Below are 26,149 nucleotides of genomic sequence, written 5' to 3'. Positions count from 1 at the left end.
ACAATCGGCACAGAGGGGACACTGTTTCCCGCACTTTTGTTTAGGAACTCCCACGGACCGCCCCTCTCCACAGACGCCGGCAGCCATTCCTGCTGACACGCTGAGCTGCAGAGGGGAGCCGGGGAGACCCAGACAAGGAATTCTGCGCCTCTTACCCGCTATTCAGCGGGCGGTAAGCAGCCCTCAGGGCTCACCCCCTCTTGTGCCAGTAGTATTCTTAGTATTTTGTTTCTACAAATACTTTGTATTGCATAGCGCTGGTCGCCCTTTGGCTATAGACTCTCTCACATTGCAGAGAGCCAGCAGCATGTCGTCCGTAAAACGCAAGGGTGCCAAGGCACAGACATTATATGCTTCCTGCACCGCATGTGGGACTTTTCTACCGGCAGGCTCCACGGACCCCCATTGTGTGCAGTGCTCGGCCCCTGCGGCGCTTGCACAGTCGGGACCTCTGCTGGACGTGACCCAGGGTGTACCACCTGTGAATGCTGTCCAAGTGACAGGAACTGAGTTTGCAGCTTTTGCTGACAGAATGTCTCTCACTATGTCACAAATTCTTGACACATTGCGAGCTAGGCCTGTACTTCAGGCCACGGACACTGTGCAATCATTGCCCCCTGGTCCCCCTCAGCTGAGTTACCTCCAAGCTCCGGGACGGGCACATACACCTCAGGGTGAAGACTCTGACTCGGACGATGGCCCCGGGCAGCCTAAGCGGGCTCGCTATGACGGGCCTTCACATTCATCTCAATGGTCAGGATCCCAGCGAGATGAATCTATGGGTGATGAGGCGGACGTAACTGATCAGGATTCTGATCCTGGGACCGCTCTCAATCTAGATACACCAGATGGTGACGCCATAGTTAATGATCTTATATTTAACATCAATAAGATGTTAAATATTTCCCCACCAGCTCCTCTTGTAGAGGAGTCAGCTTCGCAGCACGAGAGAATCCATTTCAGATACCCTAAGCGTACATTAAGCACTTTTCTGGACCACGCTGACTTTAGAGACGCAATCCAGAAACCCCACGCTTATCCTGAAAGGCGTTTTTCTAAACGGCTTAAAGATACACGCTATCCTTTTCCCCCTGAGGTGGTCAAGGGTTGGACCCAGTGTCCAAAAGTGGATCCTCCAATTTCCAGGCTTGCAGCTAGATCCTTGGTTGCAGTTGAAGATGGAGCGGCACTTAAAGATGCCACTGACAGGCAGATGGAGCTCTGGCTGAAATCCATCTATGAAGCGATTGGAGCGTCATTAGCGCCTTCTTTTGCGGCCGTATGGGCACTCCAAGCTATCTCAGCCGGGCTTGCGCAAGTCGACTCAGTCACACGTGCATTTGCCCCGCAGGTAGCACCATTGACCTCGCAAATGGCGGCATTCGCGTCGTACGCGATTAATGCTGTTCTTGACGCTACAAGCCGCACGGCAGTGGCGTCAGCCAACTCCGTTGTTTTGCGTAGGGCCCTGTGGTTGAGACATTGGAAAGCAGATTCTCATTCCAAGAAGTGCTTAACCAATTTGCCTTTTTCTCGTGACCGATTGTTTGGAGAGCGTTTGGATGAAATCATCAAACACTCCAAGGGTAAGGACTCATCCTTACCGCAACACAGACAAAACAAACCCCAACAGAGGAAGGGTCAGTCTGGTTATCGGTCCTTTCGAGGACCGGGCAGGTCCCAATTCGCCTCGTCAAAAAAGACTCAAAAAGACCAGAGACGCTCAGATTCTTGGAGGTCTCAGTCACGCCCAAAAAGGACAGCCGGAGGAACCGTTGCCAAGACGGCGTCCTCCTGACTTGCAGTCTCCGATTCCCACACCCGCGGTCGGTGGGAGGCTTTCCCACTTTGGCGACATTTGGCTGTCACGCGTCAAAGACCGTTGGGTGAGGGATATTCTGTCTCACGGGTACAGGATAGAGTTCAGTTCTCGTCCGCCAACTCGTTTCTTCAGAACTTCTCCACCACCAGACCGAGCCGATGCTCTGTTGCAGGCGGTGGCCGCTCTAAAGGCGGAAGGAGTGGTGACCTCCGTCCCTCTTCAGGAACAAGGTCACGGTTTTTACTCCAATCTGTTTGTGGTCCCAAAAAAGGACGGATCGTATCGACCCGTCCTGGATCTAAAGTTGCTCAACAGACACGTAAAAGTCAGGAGGTTCCGGATGGAATCCCTACGCTCCGTCATAGCCTCAATGTCTCAAGGAGATTTTCTAGCATCAATAGATATCAAAGATGCGTATCTCCACGTGCCGATTGCACCAGAGCATCAGCGTTTCCTACGCTTCGTCATACACGACGAACACCTGCAGTTCGTAGCGTTACCTTTCGGTCTGGCAACAGCCCCCCGGGTCTTCACCAAAGTCATGGCAGCAGTAGTAGCTGTTCTGCACTCGCAGGGTCACTCGGTCATCCCGTATCTAGACGACCTGCTTATAAAGGCACCCTCTCAAGAGGCATGCCAGCACAGTCTGAAGGTGGCACTAGACACTCTCCAGAGTTTCGGGTGGATTATCAACTTTCCAAAGTCTCATCTAACCCCGACCCAATCTCTGGCTTATCTTGGCATGGAGTTTCATACTCTCTCAGCGATAGTGAAGCTTCCACTGGACAAGCAGTGCTCGCTACGGACTGGAGTGCAATCTCTCCTTCAGAGCCAGTCGCACTCACTGAGGCGCCTCATGCATTTCCTAGGAAAGATGGTAGCAGCAATGGAGGCAGTCCCGTTCGCGCAGTTTCATCTGCGCCCTCTACAATGGGACATTCTACGCCAATGGGATGGGAAATCGACGTCCCTCGACAGGACTGTCTCCCTCTCTCAGACTGCCAAGGACTCTCTGCGTTGGTGGCTTCTCCCCACCTCATTGTCACAGGGAAAGTCGTTCCTTCCCCCGTCCTGGGCAGTGGTCACGACGGATGCGAGCCTATCAGGGTGGGGAGCGGTGTTTCTCCACCACAGGGCTCAGGGGACGTGGACTCAGGAAGAGTCCACCCTGCAGATCAATGTTCTGGAAATCAGAGCAATCTATCTTGCCCTGCGAGCCTTCCAACAATGGCTGGAAGGCAAGCAGATTCGGATTCAGTCGGACAATTCCACGGCGGTGGCGTACATCAACCACCAAGGGGGAACACGCAGTCGCCAAGCTTTTCAAGAAGTCCAGCGGATTTTGACGTGGGTGGAAAGCAGAGCGTCCACCATATCCGCAGTTCACATCCCAGGCGTGGAAAACTGGGAAGCAGACTTTCTCAGTCGCCAGGGCATGGACGCAGGAGAATGGTCCCTTCACCCGGACGTGTTTCAGCAGATCTGTTGCCGCTGGGGGACGCCGGACGTCGATCTGATGGCGTCACGGCACAACAACAAGGTCCCAGTTTTCATGGCACGGTCTCACGATCACCGAGCACTGGCGGCAGACGCCTTGGTTCAGGATTGGTCGCAATTCCGACTCCCCTATGTGTTCCCACCTCTAGCATTGTTACCCAGAGTTCTCCGGAAAATCAAGTCCGACTGCCATCGAGCCATACTCGTCGCTCCAGATTGGCCAAGAAGGTCGTGGTACCCGGATCTGTGGCATCTCACGGTAGGCCAACCGTGGACACTACCAGACCGTCCAGATTTGCTGTCTCAAGGGCCGTTTTTCCATCTGAATTCTGCGGCCCTGAACCTGACTGTGTGGCCATTGAGTCCTGGATCCTAGCGGCCTCAGGTTTATCTCATGAAGTTGTTGCCACAATGAGACAGGCTAGAAAACCATCCTCAGCTAAGATCTATCACAGGACGTGGAAGATATTCTTAGCGTGGTGCTTGGCTCAAGGGTTTTCTCCCTGGCCATTTGCATTGCCAATTTTTCTTTCCTTCCTGCAGTCTGGGTTGGAAAAAGGTTTGTCGCTTAGCTCTCTAAAGGGTCAAGTCTCCGCGCTATCCGTATTCTTTCAGAAGCGCTTGGCACGGCTTTCTAAAGTACGCACGTTTCTCCAAGGAGTTTGTCATATCGTTCCTCCTTACAGACGGCCATTGGAACCCTGGGATCTGAACAAGGTTCTCATTGCTCTCCAGAAGCCGCCTTTCGAGCCTTTGAAAGAGGTTCCCCTTTCTCGGCTTTCACAAAAGGTAGTTTTTCTTGTGGCGGTCACGTCTCTTCGAAGAGTGTCCGAGCTAGCGGCGTTATCTTGCAAATCTCCCTTCCTGGTGTTTCACCAAGACAAGGTAGTACTGCGTCCAATTCCAGAGTTTTCTCCCAAGGTGGTTTCTTCCTTTCATCTCAATCAGGATATCACTTTGCCATCTTTGTGTCCGCATCCAGTTCACCAATTTGAAAAGGGTTTACATCTGTTGGACCTGGTGAGAGCACTCAGGATTTACATTTCTCGCACGGCGTCTCTACGCCGTTCTGATGCGCTCTTTGTCCTAGTCGCTGGTCAGCATAAGGGATCGCAAGCTTCCAAATCCACCCTGGCGCGGTGGATCAAGGAACCAATTCTTCACACATACCGTTCTGCTGGGCTTCCGATTCCATCTGGACTGAAGGCCCATTCTACCAGAGCCGTGGGTGCGTCCTGGGCATTGCGGCATCAGGCTACGGCTCAGCAAGTGTGCCAGGCGGCTACCTGGTCGAGTCTGCACACGTTTACCAAACATTATCAAGTGCATACCTACGCTTCGGCAGATGCCAGCCTAGGTAGACAGGTCCTTCAGGCGGCGGTGGCCCACCTGTAGGAAGAGGCTGTCTGACAGCCCGTTCATGTGGTATCTTTTTACCCACCCAGGGACTGCTTTTGGACGTCCCACTGTCTGGGTCTCCCAATTAGGAGCGAAAAAGAAGGGAATTTTGTTTACTTACCGTAAATTCCTTTTCTTCTAGCTCCAATTGGGAGACCCAGCACCCGCCCTATTTGTTCTTAGGGTTTCGTTTTTCGGGTGCACATGTTGTTCATGTTGTTTCTTAAGTTCTCCGATCTTGTTATCGGATTGAATTTGTTTTTGAAACTGTTATTGGCTTTCCTCCTTCTTGCTTTGGTACTAAAACTGAGGAATCCGTACTCCTACGGGAGGGTGTATAGCCAGAAGGGGAGGGGCCTTACACTTTTAAGTGTAGTTCTTTGTGCGGCCTCCAGAGGCAGTAGCTATACACCCACTGTCTGGGTCTCCCAATTGGAGCTAGAAGAAAAGGAATTTACGGTAAGTAAACAAAATTCCCTTCATTTAGCTGCTGGAATCTTTTCTTTCACTCACAGTGAGTGCCCCTGGATCTTATTATTGTCTTTGCAAGAAATAAGTCATGTGCCAGTCCTCTGTATTGACCACATGTATTTATACATATAAATGAGATGTGTGTGGGTTGTTTTTATTTCTCTAAGCAAATCCATCTTTAGTTCAACAGCTCATCATATGTGAGGTCTTCCATTCCTTACAATAATCTAGTTGCCCTCCTTTGAACTGACTCTAACTGCTGAATGTCCTTTTTAAAATGTGGAGGCCAAAACTGGATCCCATATTCCAAAAGTGGCCTTACAGGGTTTTTGTTTTTTTTTTTTTTGTTCTTTTAGAAGGGGAAACAACAATGCATTGTGATCACAGGATCTAAATATATATTTTATATAGATCCTGTGATTATCTCCTAAAATTGTTTCCTTTAGCAGCTGCTGCTTGACATTGAGTGCTGCTGCTCAGCTTACTTGTAACCAGAATACCAAAGTCCTTCTCCTGTTCTGTAGTCCTGAGTTTACTTCCATTTTAATGTTTATGCAGTTAAAGGATTACTCCGTCCTGTGTGCATTACTCTACATTTATCAACATTAAATCTCATTTAGCAAGTATCTGCCCATTCTGACATCTTATCCAGATCTTTGTCAGTTTTTAATATCCTACATAGTTTGGTGTCATCAGCAAAGACTAAGGCTGTGCGCACTAGGCGTTTTTTTGGGTGCATTTTTGGGCTCAAAACTGCATGACTTTGCTTCCCCAGCAAAATCTGACTTTTCATTTGTGCTGTCCGCACACTTTTTTTTTTTTTTTTTTTTTTTTTTTGTTAGCTGTGTTTTTGAGCTAAAAAAATAGACGTGTCAATTCTTTCCTGTGTTTTACTGTTTTTCACCCATGCAATACATTGGAAAAACCCACCGAAACGCGGTAATGCATGCGTTTTTGCTCTGGGTGCGTTGTGTTTTTGCGGCCAAAAACACAGCGTCAAAAAAACGCTGTTAGGCTATGTTGTGCGCAATCAGTCCCATCCACAAGATAATTCAAGAAAAAAAAATCTCTTGGAGCACAGGTCCCTCCGGTAGCCCACTACTGACTATAGTCCAATTAGAGAATGTACCATTTTTGTGTGTGTGTATATTATAATTTTTTTTTTTTGTAAATTCCTTACCCATCAGCTTAGTTCCTCCCCCCCCCCCCCCGTCCTTGCTTCAGTACAAGATTGAGGTACAGTATCAAATGCCTTTAGAGAGTCCAAATCTCTTTAAACCTTTCACGACAAGACTATTATTCGCTTTCCGTCTTTTTGGGGTTTTTTTCCGCCATTCTTCAGATAGACTTACTTTTTTATTTTTCAGTCCGGTTGTGAGCGTTTTTGTGTAAAGAGCTGTATTTTTAAATGAAACCATGAGTTTTACTATAGTGTGCTGGAAAACTGCAAAAAAAATTCCAAATGTGGAAAAATTGCAAAAGTGTGATTTGCACTATTGTTTTTAAGATTGTATTCAGTGTTAACTACATGGTAAAACTGATGTCAGTGTGATGCCTGAGGTCAGTGCGAGTTAGTAAAAACCAAACCTCTATAGGTTTACTTTGATCTAAGGGGTTAAAAAAAATCAGAAGTTTGTCTGAAAAAAGTATGTTTTGCACCATTTTCCGTGACCTGTAGCGGTCTTATTTTTACAGAACTTTGGCTCAGTGATAGCTTATTTTTGCGTCTTGGGCTGACTTTTTTTAAATGGTACCATTTCTGCGCAGATGCTACCTTTTTGATTGCCTGCTACATTCTGCACATAATATGCGGCGACCAAAAAAAAAGATTTTTCAGTCTGGGTGGTGCTGCTCTGATCGGGAGAAATAACTAAGGAATCTGACTGCTAAAGTCAAATAAAAAAACAGAAAAAAAAGTTTTAAAAACAGTTTTGGAAAAAAAAAAGCTCTAAAGTTAAAATCACCACCTTGAAAATTAAAAGGTTAAATATAAAAACAAACAAAAAAAACCACACAACACATTTGGTATGGCAGTGTTCAAAAATTCCAAACGCCAAAATTACGTTTTTTTGTTTTTTTTTAACTGGCAGTGCTCTGTTGCTGATTAAAGGACCTGAATTCTGTGCTACAGAAGTAATGACATGACCCGGGGATTAACACTATAACCGCAGGAACGTAATATTACTGCCCGCAGTCGTTAAGGGGTTTATATTGTTGCATGTCCTCTCTTAAAATGCATTAAAAAACCTTTGACACCACTGTCAGACTTACCGGTCGGTAGTTGCCTGTATCCACCCTCTTGCCTTAAACTACAAGAGTTCATTTCCATATTTTTCGGACTATAAGATGCACCCCCCACCCCCCAATTGTTGGGGGAAATTGGGGGGTGCGTCTGCAGCAGCCTGCCGTGACCACGTGGCCCCGCTCATTTCATATGCACGCCCGTCCTCCCGCCCATCTCTCAGCGCTGAAGCCAGCGCTGACAGGTGGGTGGGGGATGCGCGCATAGTAAACAGCCGGCCCGCGTGATTACCCCTGGCAACTACAGCCTGGAGTGATCATGTGTGGCTGTATTCACTGCCCCCCAAGCATAATCAGCGCGGTGTGCAGTGAATCGGTACACTCACCGACAACGATCCCTGCAGCACAGCGATCTCCTCCTGTCTGCCAGCCGCGGCTGTGTGTGGAGACTAGCGGTGCTCACAGGGATGATGTCATTGCTGTGTCCACACGCAGCCATGGCCGGCAGACAGGAGGACATCGCGATGCTGCAGGGATCATGGCCGACTCCACACAGGTAAGCGGTGCTGCTTGCACAGACGGGAGGAGGAGCGATGCTGCGTGGAGCGAGGAAAGGTGAGTATGAATATATATAGATAGATATATATCTATATCAGCTACTCAGTCTCCTCTTCCTCACTGGCGTCTTCCAGCTCAGAAGCAGGAAGTCTCACAAAGTTGTCAATGTAGGGATACAGCAGATGGCCAAATCTAGTCTTTTTTTTATTTTTACTATCAGCTAACGAATTAACAGGTAGTTGTGAATTGCCTACCTGTCATGCCTGGTGCTGATCTGTGCCTCAAGAGCTTTCACAGCCGACGACTCAGCGGCTGACTTCGCCTCGACCAAGCAGCATCTTCTCATCCACTCTGCTCACGAAGCATGACTGCCAACATTATGCTGGGGGGGAACCAGCTGTCAGTCAACATGACGTCAGCAGTCGTGTTCCGTCGACGGAGCAAACCAGAAGAACTGCTTTGTGGTGAAGGAGATGGATTGCTAGCAGGAGCTGTCAGTGACCGCTTTAAACAGGGCCAGGTATAACAGGCAGCCTGTTAGTTTCTAGGACCATAGTAGCACAAAAGTCTTCAATAAACCCTTCTCGGCGTGGGGTGTAGTTACTGTGCATACTTGGCCAGGCTCGGTTGGTCTGTCTCCTTGGCAACAAGTTGTAAACCTATGTAAACTAAACTAAGAGTCCTCAACAGAAAAAAAGTCGGTTGCAAACTTATTTTCATGCTAACTATACCAATTTCATAAGCGGAGCATAACCTTTGAAAGACTTTATCTTGTTTTTTTTTTCTTTTTAGTTGGAGTTATTTGTGCATCACCAGCTGGAGATAATGGTTGGTGGAGAGCACAGGTGGTGGCCTATTACAAAGACTCTGACGAAGTAGAGATACGGTATGTTGACTACGGTGGTTATGAAAGGGTCAAGGCTGGAGTACTTCGACAGATCAGGTCAGTACATTAGTGGTGTTTCAGTATCCTTTAGAATTGCAAAGTGACTCATGACCTTGCATTTCTGTGCATTTATAGCCTATATGTTAATATACAGCTGTTTTTTCAGTATTTCTTCAGCGCTCTATTGGGAGACCCAGACGATTGGGTGTATAGCACTGCCTCCGGAGGCCACACAAAGCAATTACACTAAAAAGTGTAAGGCCCCTCCCCTTCTGGCTATACACCCCCAGTGGGATCACTGGCTCACCAGTTTTCTGCTTTGTGCGAAGGAGGTCAGACATCCACGCATAGCTCCACTGTTTGTAGTCAGCAGTAGCTGCTGGCTATATCGGATGGAAGAAAAGAGGGCCCATATGGGGCCCCCAGCATGCTCCCTTCTCACCCGCGGTGGTGCTTGTAAGGTTGAGGTACCTATTGCTGGTACAGAGGCTGGAGCCCACATGCTGTTTTCCTTCCACATCCCCTGGAGGGCTCTGTGGAAGTGGGATCTTACCGGCCTCCAAGCCCTGAGGCCGGGCTCCATCCACAGACCCAGAGAACCTGCTGGATTTGGAGCGGGAGTGCCGTTCAGGGACAAGGCCCTGCAACTTTCAGGTACTCTGTGTCCCCGGCAGGCACGGACACTCTCAAGGCTTGCTGAGCGTTATAGTGCGCCGGGGACAGTAGCGATGTGCGCTGGGGTTAGGTCACTGCAGCTTTGCTGAGTGACGTTACATGTTGGGAACTACTGCGCCGACCGCTACTGGAGCGGCGGCGCAGCTGCGACTTGTGGTGCGCCGGGGACTTTGCGCCGACCGCGCTTTTACGGCGGCGGCGCTTCTAACTTTAGCCCCCGGCTTCTGCGGCCTAGCGCCGCTTCGTTCCCGCCCCCACCCTGTCAATCAGGGTAGGGGAGAGACGCTGCTCAATTGGCAGCGCCGAGGGCTGGAGCTTTATTTACATGCTCCAGCCCTCTCACTAGGCACAGTGGGAAGCAGGCTTCCCGCTCTTCGTCTGTATACGCCCAGGGCCCGCCCCCCCTCTCCACAAGGACGCCGGCAGCCATTACACATGCGGTCTGGCTGGGGAAAGGCAGCAGGCTCTGGGAGACCCAGACTAAAGGGATTTCGGCGACCACACACCCGCTCCTAAGCGGGCGGTAAGCTGCACTTTAGTGCTGGCCCCACTAGTGCCTCAGTGTTATATTAGTGTACTTTTTTCTTAGTACCATATATATATATATAGTTGCACTGTAAGGTCGCTTCTTGGCTGGACACCCTGTACTGCTCTGTGGAGGCAGCAACATGTCATCCGCAAAACGCAAGGGTGCCAAGGCACAGGCTGTGTACACTGTTTGTACTGCATGTGGGGCTGATCTACCGGCAGGCTCCAAAGACTCACATTGTGTGCAATGTTCAGTCCCAGTGGCACTTCGTCAGCCAGAGCCTATGGTGGTAGTGGCCCAGGCAGAGACGCCTGTGAACCCTGCCCCGGTGACGGGGACAGACTTTGCAGTTTTTGCTGATAAAATGTCTGTGACTATGTCAAAAATCCTGGAGACCTTGCAGTCCAGGCCAGTTACTCAGACCATGGACACTGCTGTGTCTATGCTCTCCGGTCCCCCTCAGTTGGAACTAATCCGTACTTCAAGGGGGTCTCAAGCATCACAGGCTGAAGTCTCTGACTCAGATGACAGTCCCAGGCAGCCTAAGCGAGCTCGCTGGGAAAGACCCTCCACGTCTTCACACTGCTCAGGGTCTCAGCGAGAAGAGTCTCTCTGTGATGAGACTGAGGACGGTGATCAGGATTCTAATCCTGAGGCTCCTTTCAATCTGGATGCCCCTGATGGTGACGCCATGGTTAATGACCTTATATCGGCAATTAATAGACTGTTGGATATTTCTCCCCCAGCCCCTTCTGCAGAGGAGGCAGCTGCACAGCAGGAGAAGTTCCATTTCCTGTATCCCAAGCGTAAATTAAGTGCTTTTTTGGACCACTCTGACTTCAGAGAATCGATACAGAAACACGACGCTCATCCAGACAAGCGTTTCTCTAAACGTTCTAAGGATACCCGTTATCCTTTTCCCTCTGAGGTGGCCAAACGCTGGACCCAGTGTCCAAAGGTGGATCCCCCAATTTCCAAGCTTGCGGCTAGATCCATAGTCGCAGTAGAGGATGGCGCTTCACTTAAAGATGCCACTGACAGACAGATGGACCTTTGGTTGAAATCTGTCTATGAAGCTATCGGCGCGTCGTTTGCTCCAGCATTCGCAGCCGTGTGGGCACTCCAAGCTATTTCAGCTGGTTTAGCACAGGTGGATGCTATCATACATCCAGCAGTGCCGCAGGTGGCGTCCCTAACTTCGCAAACGTCTGCGTTTGCGACCTATGCTATCAATGCTGTCCTAGAATCTACGAGCCGTACCGCTATGGCGTCCGCCAATTCTGTGGTTTTGCGCAGAGCCTTGTGGTTAAAGGACTGGAAAGCAGATGCTGGTTCCAAAAAATGCTTAACCAGCTTGCCATTATCTAGAGACAGACTGTTTGGTGAGCCATTGGCTGAAATCATAAAACAGTCCAAGGGTAAGGACTCTTCCTTACCACAGCCCAGAGCAAGTAAACCTCAACAGAAAAAGGGGCAGTCGAGGTTTCGGTCCTTTCGAGGCTCGGGCAAGGCCCAATTCTCCTCGTCCAAAAGGACTCAGAAAGAACAAGGGAGCTCAGATTCCTGGCGGGCTCACTCACGCCCCAGGAAAGCAAATGGAGGAACCGCTTCCAAAGCGGCTACCTCATGACTTTCGGCCTCCTCCCTCCGCATCCTCGGTCGGTGGCAGGCTCTCCCGCTTTTGCGACATTTGGCTGTCACAGGTCAAAGACCGGTGGGTAACAGACATTTTGTCTCGCGGGTACAGAATCGAGTTCAGTTCTCGACCTCCACTTCGGTTCTTCAGAACCTCCCCTCACCCCAACCGAGCAGATGCCCTGCTGCAGGCGGTGGACTCTCTAAGAGCAGAAGGAGTCGTGATCCCTGTCCCCCCTCAGGAACGGGGGCGAGGATTTTACTCCAATCTCTTTGTGGTTCCAAAAAAGGACGGCTCCTTCCGTCCTGTTCTGGACCTAAAACTGCTCAACAAGCATGTGAACGCCAGGCGGTTCCGGATGGAATCCCTCCGCTCAGTCATTGCCTCAATGTCTCAAGGAGATTTCATAGCATCAATAGACATCAAAGATGCTTATCTCCACGTGCCGATTGCTACAGAGCACCAACGCTTTCTACGCTTCGTGATAGGAGACGACCATCTTCAGTTCGTAGCTCTACCATTTGGTCTGGCGACAGCCCCTCGGGTGTTCACCAAGATCATGGCGGCAGTGGTAGCAGTCTTGCACTCTCACGGACACTCTGTGATCCCTTACTTGGACGATCTACTGGTCAAGGCACCCTCTCAAGAGGCATGCCAACTCAGCCTGAATGTTGCACTGGAGACTCTCCAGGCGTTCGGGTGGATCATCAACTTCCCAAAGTCAAATCTGTCACCGACCCAATCACTAACGTATCTTGGCATGGAGTTTCATACTCTCTCAGCGATAGTGAAGCTTCCGCTGGACAAGCAGCGGTCTCTACAGACTGGGGTGCAGGCTCTCCTTCAAAGTCAGTCGCACTCCTTAAGACGCCTCATGCACTTCCTCGGGAAGATGGTGGCGGCAATAGAGGCGGTTCCGTTTGCGGAGTTTCATCTGCGTCCACTTCAATGGGACATTCTCCGCCAATGGGACGGGAAGTCAACATCCCTGGACAGGAAAGTCTCCCTTTCCCAGACGGCCAAAGACTCTCTGCAGTGGTGGCTTCTTCCCACCTCATTATCACAGGGAAGATCCTTCCTACCACCGTCTTGGGCGGTGGTCACGACAGACGCGAGTCTGTCAGGGTGGGGAGCAGTCTTTCTCCACCACAGGGCTCAGGGTACGTGGACTCGGCAGGAGTCCACCCTTCAGATCAATGTTCTGGAAATCAGAGCAGTGTATCTTGCCCTACTAGCCTTCCAGCAGTGGCTGGAAGGAAGGCAGATCCGAATTCAGTCGGACAACTCCACAGCGGTGGCATACATCAACCACCAAGGGGGGACACGCAGTCGGCAAGCCTTCCAGGAAGTCCGGCGGATTCTGATGTGGGTGGAAGCCACAGCCTCCACCATATCCGCAGTTCACATCCCCGGCGTAGAAAACTGGGAAGCAGACTTCCTCAGTCGCCAGGGCATGGACGCAGGGGAATGGTCCCTTCACCCAGACGTGTTTCAGGAAATTTGTCGCCGCTGGGGGCTGCCGGACGTCGACCTAATGGCGTCACGGCACAACAACAAGGTCCCAACCTTCATGGCACGGTCTCGCGATCAAAGAGCGCTGGCGGCAGACGCCCTAGTGCAAGATTGGTCGCAGTTCCGGCTCCCTTATGTGTTTCCACCTCTGGCACTCTTGCCCAGAGTGCTACGCAAGATCAGATCCGATTGCAGCCGCGTCATACTTGTCGCCCCAGACTGGCCGAGGAGGGCGTGGTATCCGGATCTGTGGCAGCTCACGGTTGGCCAACCGTGGGCACTCCCAGACCGACCAGACTTACTGTCCCAAGGGCCGTTTTTCCATCGGAATTCTGCGGCCCTGAACCTGACTGTGTGGCCATTGAGTCCTGGATCCTAGCGTCTTCAGGATTATCCCAAGGGGTCGTGGCCACCATGAGACAGGCTAGGAAGCCCACGTCCGCTAAGATCTACCACAGAACGTGGAGGATATTCTTATCCTGGTCTTCTGCTCAGGGAGTGTCCCCTGGCCATTTGCATTGCCTACCTTTCTTTCTTTCCTGCAATCTGGGTTAGAAAAAGGTTTGTCGCTCGGCTCCCTTAAAGGTCAGGTCTCGGCGCTATCCGTCTTTTTTCAGAGGCGTTTGGCACGCCTTCCTAAGGTGCGCACGTTCCTACAGGGGGTTTGCCATATCGTACCCCCGTACAAGCGGCCGTTAGATCCATGGGATCTGAACAGGGTACTAGTTGCCCTCCAGAAGCCGCCCTTCGAGCCTCTGAGGGAGGTTTCACTTTCTAGACTATCACAGAAAGTGGCTTTTCTGGTAGCGATCACATCTCTTCGGAGAGTGTCTGAGCTGGCAGCACTATCATCCAAGGCTCCCTTCCTGGTCTTCCACCAGGACAAGGTTGTGCTGCGCCCCATTCAGGAGTTTCTCCCGAAGGTGGTATCCTCTTTTCATCTTAATCAGGATATCTCTTTGCCTTCGTTTTGTCCTCATGCAGTTCATCGGTATGAGAAAGATTTACATTTGTTAGATCTGGTGAGAGCACTCAGAATCTAATTTCCCGCACGGCGCCCTTGCGCCGTTCGGATGCACTCTTTGTCCTTGTCGCTGGTCAGCGCAAAGGGTCGCAGGCTTCTAAGGCCACCCTGGCTCGATGGATCAAAGAACCAATTCTTGAAGCCTACCGTTCTGCTGGGCTTCCGGTTCCATCAGGGCTGAAGGCCCATTCTACCAGAGCCGTGGGTGCATCCTGGGCATTACGACACCAGGCTACGGCTCAACAGGTGTGCCAGGCAGCTACCTGGTCGAGTCTGCACACTTTCACCAAACATTATCAGGTGCATACCTATGCTTCGGCGGACGCCAGCCTAGGTAGAAGAGTCCTGCAGGCGGCAGTTGCCTCCCCGTAGGGGAGGGCTGTCTTGCAGCTCTAACATGAGGTATTTCTTTACCCACCCAGGGACAGCTTTTGGACGTCCCAATCGTCTGGGTCTCCCAATAGAGCGCTGAAGAAGAAGGGAATTTTGTTACTTACCGTAAATTCCTTTTCTTCTAGCTCTTATTGGGAGACCCAGCACCCGCCCTGTTGTCCTTCGGGATTTTTGGTTTGTTTGCGGGTACACATGTTGTTCATGTTGAACGGTTTTCAGTTCTCCGATGTTACTCGGAGAGAATTTGTTTAAACCAGTTATTGGCTTTCCTCCTTCTTGCTTTTGCACTAAAACTGGTGAGCCAGTGATCCCACTGGGGGTGTATAGCCAGAAGGGGAGGGGCCTTACACTTTTTAGTGTAATTGCTTTGTGTGGCCTCCGGAGGCAGTGCTATACACCCAATCGTCTGGGTCTCCCAATAAGAGCTAGAAGAAAAGGAATTTACGGTAAGTAACAAAATTCCCTTCTTTTTGCTGCATTTTTCTGCAAATTAAAAGCTGCCAGAAATTTTATTTTCACTGTTTTGTTTTTTTTTTTTTTTTTTCCGCGCTTTGCCCACATTTTTAAAGGAGAAACAAAATAGGATAAAATTGATAGCATAGATAGAAAATACGTAATTACTTACCGGTAATGTTTTTTCTGAACCCATGACAGCACCACGAGAGAGGGGATCTGCCCTTCAAGGACAGGAAACCTCCAGGATAAAAAGGGGCGGTACCTCTCCCCGCATCAGTTGGTTTACAGAGCATGAAAGGACCTCCGGAGGAAACATTATAACATAACCAGCACCAACATGAACCACGTGCAGCTAAAAAAACAGCCAAATTATCCACATGCAGGGAGGCAATGTAAGGGTGCTGTCATGGGTTCAGAAAAAACACATTACCGGTAAGTAATTACGTATTTTTCCAGCACCCATGACTGCACCACGAGATAATTGCATAGATGGAGGAATAAGCCAAGGGGGAGAAATCACAGAACCGAGCTCCCCAGGTGAAGCCAGTAAGGATAAGGCCAACCTATAGTGCCTATAGCGATTTGAAAGGGGAAGATCACGTGGCCCCTGTCAAGCTGCTCAATGGTGACATACGATCTTGCAGCCCAGGAGATGTCATTGCCCTTGTGCAGTGAACTTTCAGACCTACAGGCACATACCTACCACAAGCCGAGCAGGCGAAGAAGTGGCTTCGCAGATCCACCCACAAAGTGGATTTAGAAGCCTTGAGCGTCTAGCTATCACCCTGAAAGAAAACAAACCAGACCTGCCTCTGCTGCAGACAGATATTCCATAAGGAACCGCTAATGTCCAGGCAATGCCCCCCGTCCCCTTCCTGATCTTGGCGACTATCCCAAAGGATGGAAGAACAATTCCCTTTTTGAATTAAGAAAATGACGTACTATCAGGAGGCAAGGAGGGGCAGGTTTCAGGACACCTTATCATTGAAAGCTGAGTAATGGTGGAACTAAGATAGGGCCTGGAAGTCTCTAACCCTACAAGCTGATGTGAAGGTGTCAGGAAGTCTGTTTCAGAGACAGAGTAGTTAAATGACATGGACTCCAAGGGATCAACCCTGGAGGCTCCCTGTTCAAGGACAGGAAACTAACTGATGCGGGGAGAGGTTCCTCCCCTTTTTATCCTGGAGGTTTCCTGTCCTTGAAGGATCTCGTGGTGCTGTCATAGGTGCTGGAAAAACAAAAATTAGAAAGTAAGAGAACATGTAGAATAGTGCAATAGCTAGCTTGGCCAGCTGTTTTGTGGGGGTTTTTGGATTTGTCTCAACCCACCCCCATTTTTCATATCCAGCACACGGGGACAGCTGTGGGCGGCGACCCTCGGCTGTCTGCTATACCTTGGCTGGTTATGAAAGACATTTGCAAACACTTTTTCAATATAAAAAGATGTGGGATCCGTTTTTTTTTTTCTCCCCCCCCCCCCCCACCCACCCATTTTTCTAAAACCAGAGTACAACACACAACTGGGGGCTGATATCATTAGGGTGGGAAGGGCCATGGTTATTTGGCCCTTTCCAACCTGTAGGACTCCAGCTGTGGCCACGGCACCCTGAGTGATATCACTGCTGATCGCGGCTCAGCCTCTGCCTGAACCTCACAGCGGGCAGTCATGTTCTATAGTGCTAGCTCTGAGCTTCAGATGTAGCAGTGCTGGAAGCATCGTGGGACCTCTGTGGGGATTGTCGGATCTGGAGGGGTGTTTTGGGGATTAATAAAGTGGTGAAAGAGGGATTTTGTTTTTTTCTTCTTCTTCTTGGTGGCAAATGTGGGCTGTCATTAATTCCAAGTAATAAAGCAATGTGGGTGGTTTATTCTACGTGTTTCGAAGAGCTATCCCCTCTTCCTCAGGAAAACCCACCAATGGATTTTCTGGAGGAAGAAGAGGGGATCTCTTCGAAACGCATAGAATAAACCACCCACATTGCTTTATTACTTAAAGTGAGTCTTTGTACAGCAGCGTGGAGTACACCACAATTATCCTGTTTGTTTTTCACATAAACAGCTGGCGGTCAGTTACTGAGAGGGACAGGGTAGTGTGCTTCGTCTAAATATTTTTTTTTTTTTTCGAGCTCTTCTATTAGCTGGTTCCACATAAATTTATTTATTTATTCATTTATTTTTTATTTTTTTTTGCTATGTTTGGCTATTAATGTCAAATTTTAATCGTACATTTTCATTTGAATTTATTATAACTTTCCTGTCTTTATAAATTGTGCTGGTTTTTGTCTAAATTTTATTTATTTTTTTTAATTTAAATACAGGTCTGATTTTGTTACATTACCCTTCCAAGGTGCAGAGGTGCTTCTAGACAATGTGGTCCCACTTGCAGGTACACTTTTTGCTGCATACTTCATTGAGAGAACTTTTATCTTGTTCAGATGCAAAAAATACAGGGGACAAGTACTTACAGATAAGCTTTTACAATCTCAAAATAAGAGAGCATAAGTGAGTGAGCACATCCATGCTCTGCTACTCATACTTGTGTGAAGGGTATATTGAAAATCAATTGGAATAAAGTTTTTTTTTTTCCAGAATATCTTCTGGAAAATCTCTAGTTCACCATTGACTTCCATTATACCCTGTACATGAGTTGAGCCCGTCTGAGCATCCAACTGCTTTGTTTCAAGTACAGAGAACCAGAGCTTGGTAGTGTGCACTCTTCACGAGAGTATGTAAACTATCTATCTTATGTCAGCTGATTCCAGGCTTTCTGTTTCAACGTGCTAGAGATTTTCCTCCCAGATGAGTTATTTACTACTTAGTTTAAAATACTTACTAGAGCATTCACTGACAAAAGGACAATTCATCCCAAATTTAAGATTACCTCTCCCAAGAAAGTCACTTAGCTATGCAATACATCAGCCGTATGTGAGATACTAAAACGTAACTTTTTAATTATAAAAGATATAAAACTAGGATAACACTACTTAAAATTACCCATATATTCACATAAGTGAATTCACCTATGTATAAAACACAATCTACAGTGATGAATGTGCAGATCAAACGTTATCTCTACAGAAATGGTGAAATTAGGTCCTGAGAAGTCCCAAATTTGTTTACTACACTAACTGCTTTGATGTATCCAAGTAACAGGCGGTGAATGAGGTACCTATTGGTGACTATTTGTCATGCACATAACGAAGCATAAGTAGATTTCTATGTTCAAAGATGAGTTGTTTGATATAAATCCAATATTAAACTATAGCTCACTCTGTATAGTCCACCGGAGACTATCGTTAATCCTGCGTAGTACTATATACAGTGGAACCTCGCTTAACGAGTAACCCAGTTAACGAGAATTTTGCTTAACAAGCAAAGCTTTCTGTAAATTTGTAAATCTGTTTACGAGAAAGCTTTGCTGTACGAGCAAAATACTCACCGCACACTTACGGTTCCATACATCCACCACGCTCTGACCCGCCCTGGCAGTCCACACAAACACGCGCACATACAGTATTATGCTAACTTTACCTTCCGTTCCATCGCTGTCCTCCTGGTTGTCGCGATGAGCCGGCGAATTACAAGAACCAGCAGGCCGGCAATGGAACGGCAGGTACACATATTATGCTCACCTTACATCGCCAGCCTCCTGAGTCCTGTAGTTCGCCGCTCCAGGATGTGTATCGTCAAGTCTGGCGACAAGGCAGGAACTTCTGCTGTCGGCTGCTACTTAAAGGCAGCGCGCTGACCAATCGGAGGCAAGTGGCTCCTGCCTTTGATGCCAGCGCAAGTTCCCCCCCTCGTCGCAATGGTAACCCGATACACAGCCCGTACCAGCGAACTGCAAGTCCCAGTAGACCGGCGAGGTAAGGTGTGTGTGTGTGTGTGTGTGTGTGTGTGTGTGTGTGGGCACAATAGGGGACAAGGATGGGACATTTAACAAGTTGTGGAACGAATTGTCTGCATTGCAATTATTTCCTATGGGAAATCTTGCTTTGCTGAACGGGTAACTTGGTTAACAAGCACACTCCCAGAACGGATTGTTCTCGTTAACCAAGGTTGTATGTATGTAGCACCTATCTTGTAAATAATAAATTAATACATAGGGCATTCCAGTAAACTAGTATATGGTGCGTATAGAGGGATGTACCGTGGGCATATTACCTGGGAAACGTGATGTGATACTGCGCTTTGAGCATCTGACAGTAACCCTAAGTTACTGCCAATGAGAAGAAATCTCTGGCTTCACGGGTGCTGCTGACAGTAAAGGAGCAATGGAAGTGACTTTTTACCTCGGATAGGTTGGCTGCAGTGCTGATGTCGGGAGTCGTTACCCGAAGTATCGGAGGATAGGGAGTGATTCATTTCATGCACGCAGCCTCTGGTCAACTGTGTGCTTATCAAGATACATCAAGACATTAATGCGGCCCATAGGGGTAGATTACGGTCATGTTCCACATATGCAGCTGGGATCATGAAGAATGTTTGAAGGAAGTGCAAGGGACAGACCACACAGTGATCGTTGTGGACAGCCCTTATCAGAGTGGGAGTCTTGAGGTGAAAATCGCCAAGGGACAATAGGTCCTCGTAGGGAAAATTTCTGGGCACCCCCTCCCCCCCCCCCCCCTAAACTCCTCTTACACACCTTCTCCCCCCTGAATGAAGTGGACGGTCCTCTAAAACTGGAAGACCACACCTCCTAAATTTCTGACGTGGGTGAGATTTTCGGTTTTAGTTATATATTCCTGATCGATTTATCTCGTTTCTTGTCACGAATATGGAACGCGTGATTTGCTTCCACGGTCGGCTGCGTTTTGGACTTCTCAGATTCTGATTTTTTTTTTTTTTTCTTCACCCTGTAGTGACAACAAATTGTGTGAACATATTCATCACTGTGGTTTGTTTTATACAAATGTAAATTCACCTATGAATATACAGTAATTTTAGCAAGTGTGTTAAGTTACATTTCAGTATCTCATACTGCTGATCTCTTGTTTATTAAAAATAGACACAACACATACAATTGTGCAGTAATAAAAATAATCTAAGACCTGTTGATTTAAAATGAGCTTTGTTGTAGAAGGGGTGAAAAAATTATAAAAATTATATTGCAGTTGCCATACTGAGTCAAAAGTTTTTAAAATTTTTCTATCTAGGCTGCTATATTGGAGTTTTTGTTTTTTTTGTTTGTGCGACAGGATCTAGTGTTCATTAGTCCCATATTTGGATGCATATGATGGTTTTGTGGTGGTGTCTTTTTTTTTTTTTTTTTTTTTTTTTTTTTCCCTCTATTGCTTCTACTTTGAGTTGGAATGAACAAAAAACGTTTTTTTTGTTTTTTTAACACCATCCAGTATAATTGCGGTGTATATATTTTTTTTCTACACGTAGATACCCTGATTACCATATCAATTTATAAAGTTACGTTTTATATTTTACAATTTTTAATTCTAGATTTTTTTATTTTTTTTTTATTTGTGACAACCTGTGGATTTCACTGTGTTGGGTACATAGGATTTTTTTCATCAGTATATTTCTTTTTGTGTCGCTGCCACAATTTTAGGGGTTGTGGTTTTTTTTTTTTTTGGTTTTTTTTTTTAAGGATAAATGCAGTTTTGTGTTTTTGGTTTTTTTCCCTCTAGGCGTGAATACAAATTGATGATTTGTAGTTCAAGATAAATTCTATATTTTCATTTGTACTTGTCATTACAGCCATGGTGGCCCAAGATGACTTGTATTGGGTGTTTGTTTAATTAAGGGGCTCTGTGTCCTGAAAAATAGTCACCTTTTAAGCTTTGATGCATTTTGAAAAATAAAGGTTTTAATGTTGCAAGGGGACTTCAATGCACAATCTTTTGTTTGTATAGATAATACACTGCACTAATGTTTATAGTACATGATGTAGCTTGAGTGTTCTATTGATAGGCTGCTTAATAGATGGCTATGGTCTGCCATGGAAAAAATCTGAATAGGCTGTGCAAGACACCAAATCACTGGCTCCCTCATAATCGCAGTTTGTGGAGCCAATGAAGGAACAGTTGGTACTGATATCCATGTAAAGCAGTGACAGCGCTCTATCCCCTTTGCAATATCTCTTAGAAGGGGCAATGAGTGCTGTTGGGCAGGGGGAACCCAAGTACCAGAGTCATGGGGAGAAGGTTTACTAGCTTTTCATGTCCTAATGGAAAGTGGCTCCTCCATTAGGATGTGAAAAGCCAAGGCAGTCATATGGGAACCGAATAAATTGATCAACAGCCAACTGATCTTTGGCTCTTTTCACACATTGACTCAAAGCAACAGACATCTTGAACCCTGGCACGTCCGATGTACATATTCTACGTCACTCTTTGCATCAGTGGTATATCCAAACTCATGACCTCTGTAATAAACATGATCTGTGACAAGTGTGATCATAACCTTTATTCCACCTGTCTCCTGTAGGGTCTTCCTACTCAAGTCTTGTTATAAATGTTTTTTGGAATGACCTTTTTGGGTGTAGCTTGGAAACGGTGTTCTCAGTTGCACTTTACTTGAGTTGTAGCTTAGTGCTTATAGTGTTATAACGAACTTCTGTGTGTTTCATTAGATGAGGATCACTTTTCAGCAGAAGCAGATGACAGTGCAAATTTAATGACAAGAGGCACAGCATTACTTGCACAGGTAATTGGTTAATAGTGATCCTGTTCCATTGATTAAGATGCTTTTATTTTACATATTGGTGCCGTCTTTACAGTGTTAGAACTGGAAATCTAAAGAACTACATATGTAATTGCTTCTTTCTTTGTCGCTCCATTGGGAGACCCAGACAATTGGGTGTATAGCTTCTGCCTCCGGAGGCCACACAAAGTATTACACTTTAAAAAGTGTAACCCCTCCCCTCTGCCTATACACCCTCCCGTGGATCACGGGCTCCTCAGTTCTAATGCTTTGTGCGAAGGAGGCACACATGCAAGGGACAAGTCTCGGCGCTCTCTGTGTTCTTTCAGAAGCGCCTAGCCAGGCTTCCTCAGGTACGCACGTTCCTGCAGGGGGTTTGCCACATAGTCCCTCCTTACAGGCGGCCGTTAGAACCGTGGGATCTAAACAGGGTTCTGATGGCCCTTCAGAAGCCACCTTTCGAACCTTTGAAGGATATCTCTTTCTCGCCTTTCGCAGAAAGTGGTCTTCCTAGTTGCGGTCTCATCACTTCGGAGAGTGTTTGAGCTAGCAGCGCTATCATGCAAGGATCCTTTCCTGGTGTTTCACCAGGACAAGGTGGTACTGCGCCCGGTTCCGGAATTTTTTTTCCAAAGGTGGTATCGACCTTTCATCTCAATCAGGATATCTCCTTACCTTCTTTTTGTCCTCATCCAGTTCATCAATGTGAAAGGGATTTGCATTTGTTAGATCTGGTGAGAGCTCTCAGAATCTACATTTCCCGTACGGCGCCCCTGCGCCGCTCGGATGCACTCTTGGTCCTTGTCGCTGGTCAGCGTAAGGGATCACAGGCTTCCAAATCCACCCTGGCTCGGTGGATCAAGGAAACAATTCTCGAAGCCTACCGTTCTTCTGGTCTTCCGGTTCCCTCAGGGCTGAAGGCCCATTCTACCGGAGCCGTGGGTGCGTCCTGGGCTTTGCGGCACCAGGATACGGCTCAGCAGGTGTGCCAGGCGGCTACCTGGTCGAGCCTGCACACTTTCACCAAACACTATCAGGTGCATACCTATGCTTCGGCGGATGCCAGCCTAGGTAGACGAGTCCTTCAGGCGGCGGTTGCCCACCTGTAGGAAAGGGCCGTTTTATGGCTCTATTACGAGGTATTATTTTACCCACCCAGGGACTGCTTTTGGACGTCCCAATTGTCTGGGTCTCCCAATGGAGCGACAAAGAAGAAGGGAATTTTGTTTACTTACCGTAAATTCCTTTTCTTCTAGCTCCAATTGGGAGACCCAGCACCCGCCGTGTTCCCTTCGGGCTGTTTTTTCGTGTACACATGTTGTTCATGTTGAAGGGTTTCAGTTCTCCGATAATTCTTCGGATTAAATTTACTTTAACCAGTTTATTAGCTTTCCTCCTTCTTGCTTTTGCACTAAAACTGAGGAGCCCGTGATGCACGGGAGGGTGTATAGGCAGAAGGGGAGGGGCTTTACACTTTTAAGTGTAATACTTTGTGTGGCCCCCGGAGGCAGAAGCTATACACCCAATTGTCTGGGTCTCCCAATTGGAGCTAGAAGAAAAGGAATTTACGGTAAGTAAACAAAATTCCCTTCTTGTGTTACCCAGCAAAATATTTTTTTTTTTTTTTTTTTATCGGAATGTAAATTTAAAAAAACACATTGCACAATTTGGACTAAGAAAATATTAGGCTGTCATGTCTTTGTTGAATAAGCGAATTGTCAAATCTGCTTTCCTGCTGCCGAGCCTGTCTGTAAATATATTGCCAGAAGTAACAAGGCACTCCCAAAATATGTTGAATGGTATATTTATTAATGTGTTTGACAACAAAACGTTTTCGGTCCAAATTGGACCTTCCATAGTAGCACATAAGTGAGGAGGACCGTGGTGTGAGCTGAAGGCTGTAGGCGCTGCCATGGCAGCCCCCATGCAGCGGTGGACTCCGCGCCTACAGCTCATACCACGGTCCTCCTCATGTGCTACTGAGGAAGGTCCAATTTGGACCGAAAACGTTTTGTGTCGCCGGGACTACCGCGCCGACCGCGCCGGTTTGCCGGCCGCGTTACTAAATTTAGTCCCCGGCTTCTGCGGCCTAGTACCGCATACTCCCGCCCCCGGGCCTGCCAGTCAGGGGTAAGGGCGGGACGCTAGACTGGACGTCAGCGGTGAGGGCTGGAGCATACTTAGGTATCCTCCTCCCCCCTCACTGAGCACTGTGGGGCACCAGATTCCCGCACTTTCTGAGGCACGCCCACGGCCCCCTCCTCCTCTGAGAACGCTGGCAGCCATTGTTATCATCACTTCTGCCGGTGGAGAACTTCAGACCGAGCTCCACAGCTCTGGGAGGCCCAGGCAGGGAATCTGGTGGACACACAACCGCTGAGGGCGGTCGGTAAGCCGCACCGGTTACCAGGTGCTGGCCCCCCTGGGTGCTGAAGTGTGTATATATATATATAAATATAATATAATATAATATAATATAATATAATATATAATATAATATATAATATAATATAATATATAATATAATATAATATAATATAATATAATATAATATCCATATATTGTATACATTTGCTCTGTTCGGCCGCATTATTTGCTTTTGGCTATATACCCTCTCTGATTGCTCTAAGAGGAGACAACAGCATGTCGTCCGCAAAAAGCAAGGGTGCCAAGGCACAGGCTTATTTTGCAACCTGTACCTCTTGTGCGGCTATGTTACCTGCAGGTTCCACCTACCCTCATTGTGTGCAATGCTCGGCCCTTGTGACACTCACTCAGCCGGAGCCTCAGGCGCTGGTGGGACCCTCGGCCCAGGTAGAACCTCCGGCTACCACTGTCCAGGTGGCAGGGACAGAGTTTGCAGTGTTGGCTGAGAAACTTTGAGTCACTTTTACAATCCATGGCTCAGTCTATGGATAGATGGTCTGCTAAGATACTAGAAGCTTTGCAGTCCAGACCGGTAACACAGGCCCCGGGCACTGTTGAATCATTGCCCCCAGGGCACCCTCAGTCGGCGCAGCAAAGTGCTCCTGGGGTGACTCCTAGGTCCCACGGTGAGGACTCAGACACGGACCGCAGTCCCAGACCGGCTAAGCGGGCTCGCTGGGAGCTTCCATCGACTTCATCTCACTGCTCAGGGTCTCAGCATGAGGACTCTCTGGAGGATGAAGCGGAGGTGGCAGATCAGGGCTCTGATCCTGACGCTGCTCTCAATCTTGAGACACCTGAAGGGGACGCCATAGTAAATGACCTTATAGCGTCCATCAACCAGGTGCTAGAACTTTCTCCTCCAACTCCACCGATTGAGGAGTCAGCTTCACAGCAGGAGAAACACCAATTTAGGTTTCCCAAACGTACACGGAGTGCGTTTTTCGATCACTCCAACTTCAGAGATGCAGTCCAGAAACACCGAGCTTTTCCGGACAAGCGCTTTACTAAGCGCCTTAATGACACACGTTACCCCTTCCCCACTGACGTAGTTAAGGGTTGGGCTCAGTGTCCCAAGGTGGATCCTCCAGTCTCCAGACTGGCGGCTAGATCCATAGTAGCAGTGGCAGATGGTTCATCGCTCAAGGATGCCACTGACAGGCAAATAGAGCTCCTGATGCAATCCATCTATGAAGCCATAGGAGCGTCATTTGCTCCGGCATTCGCAGCCGTATGGGCACTCCAAGCTATCTCAGCTTGTCTGTCTGAGATTAATGCAGTCACACGTGCCTCTACTCCGCAGGTTGTGTCTTTAACCTCTCAGGCGTCGGCTTTTTCGTCCTACGCCATGAACGCCGTCCTGGACTCTGCGAGCCGTACAGCGGTAGCATCCGCCAATTCAGTGGCAGTCCGCAGGGCCATGTGGCTACGCGAATGGAAGGCAGACTCTGCTTCCAAGAAGTTCTTAACCGGTTTGCCATTTTCTGGCGACCGTCTGTTTGGCGAGCAATTGGATGAAATTATTAAACAATCCAAGGGAAAGGACTCATCCTTACCCCAGTCCAAACCAAACAGACCTCAGCAACGGAAGATACAACCGAGGTTTCGGTCCTTTCGGCCCTCAGCCAGGTCTCAATTCTCCACGTCCAACAGGCCACAGAAGGGCCAGAGGAACTCTGATTCATGGCGGTCTAAGTCACGTCCTAAAAAGACCGCCGGAGGAACCGCCCCCAAGGCGGCCTCCTCATGACTTTCGGCCTCACCAAACCGCATCCTCGGTCGGTGGCAGGCTCTCCCGCTTTTGCGACGCCTGGTTGCCACATGTCCAAGACCGATGGGTGAGAGACATTCTGTCTCACGGTTACAGGATAGAGCTCAGCTCTCGTCCTCCGACTCGTTTCTTCAGAACATCTCCGCCCCCCGAGCGAGCCGATGCTCTTTTTCAGGCGGTGAACACTCTGAAAGCA

At 48.2% G+C, this 26,149-nt stretch overlaps 1 protein-coding gene across 2 annotated transcripts in view; it reads left to right on the top strand.

The window, feature by feature from the left end:
• AKAP1 (A-kinase anchoring protein 1) overlaps positions 1 to 26,149 on the top strand; it is a 103,042-nt gene that overhangs the window by 64,892 nt on the left and 12,001 nt on the right. For both annotated transcript variants that reach the window (XM_075336587.1, XM_075336588.1), the window contains exons 7-9: positions 8,780 to 8,930; positions 17,417 to 17,484; positions 21,685 to 21,758. In XM_075336587.1, the coding sequence (XP_075192702.1) occupies positions 8,780 to 8,930; positions 17,417 to 17,484; positions 21,685 to 21,758 (293 nt within the window). The remainder of the gene's footprint in view (positions 1 to 8,779; positions 8,931 to 17,416; positions 17,485 to 21,684; positions 21,759 to 26,149) is intronic.

Source organism: Anomaloglossus baeobatrachus, chromosome 2, assembly GCF_048569485.1.
Source record: "Anomaloglossus baeobatrachus isolate aAnoBae1 chromosome 2, aAnoBae1.hap1, whole genome shotgun sequence".
Lineage (NCBI taxonomy): Eukaryota > Metazoa > Chordata > Amphibia > Anura > Aromobatidae > Anomaloglossus > Anomaloglossus baeobatrachus.
Note: the sequence above shows the minus strand (reverse complement) of the source record. Positions and strands in the feature narration are given on the sequence as shown.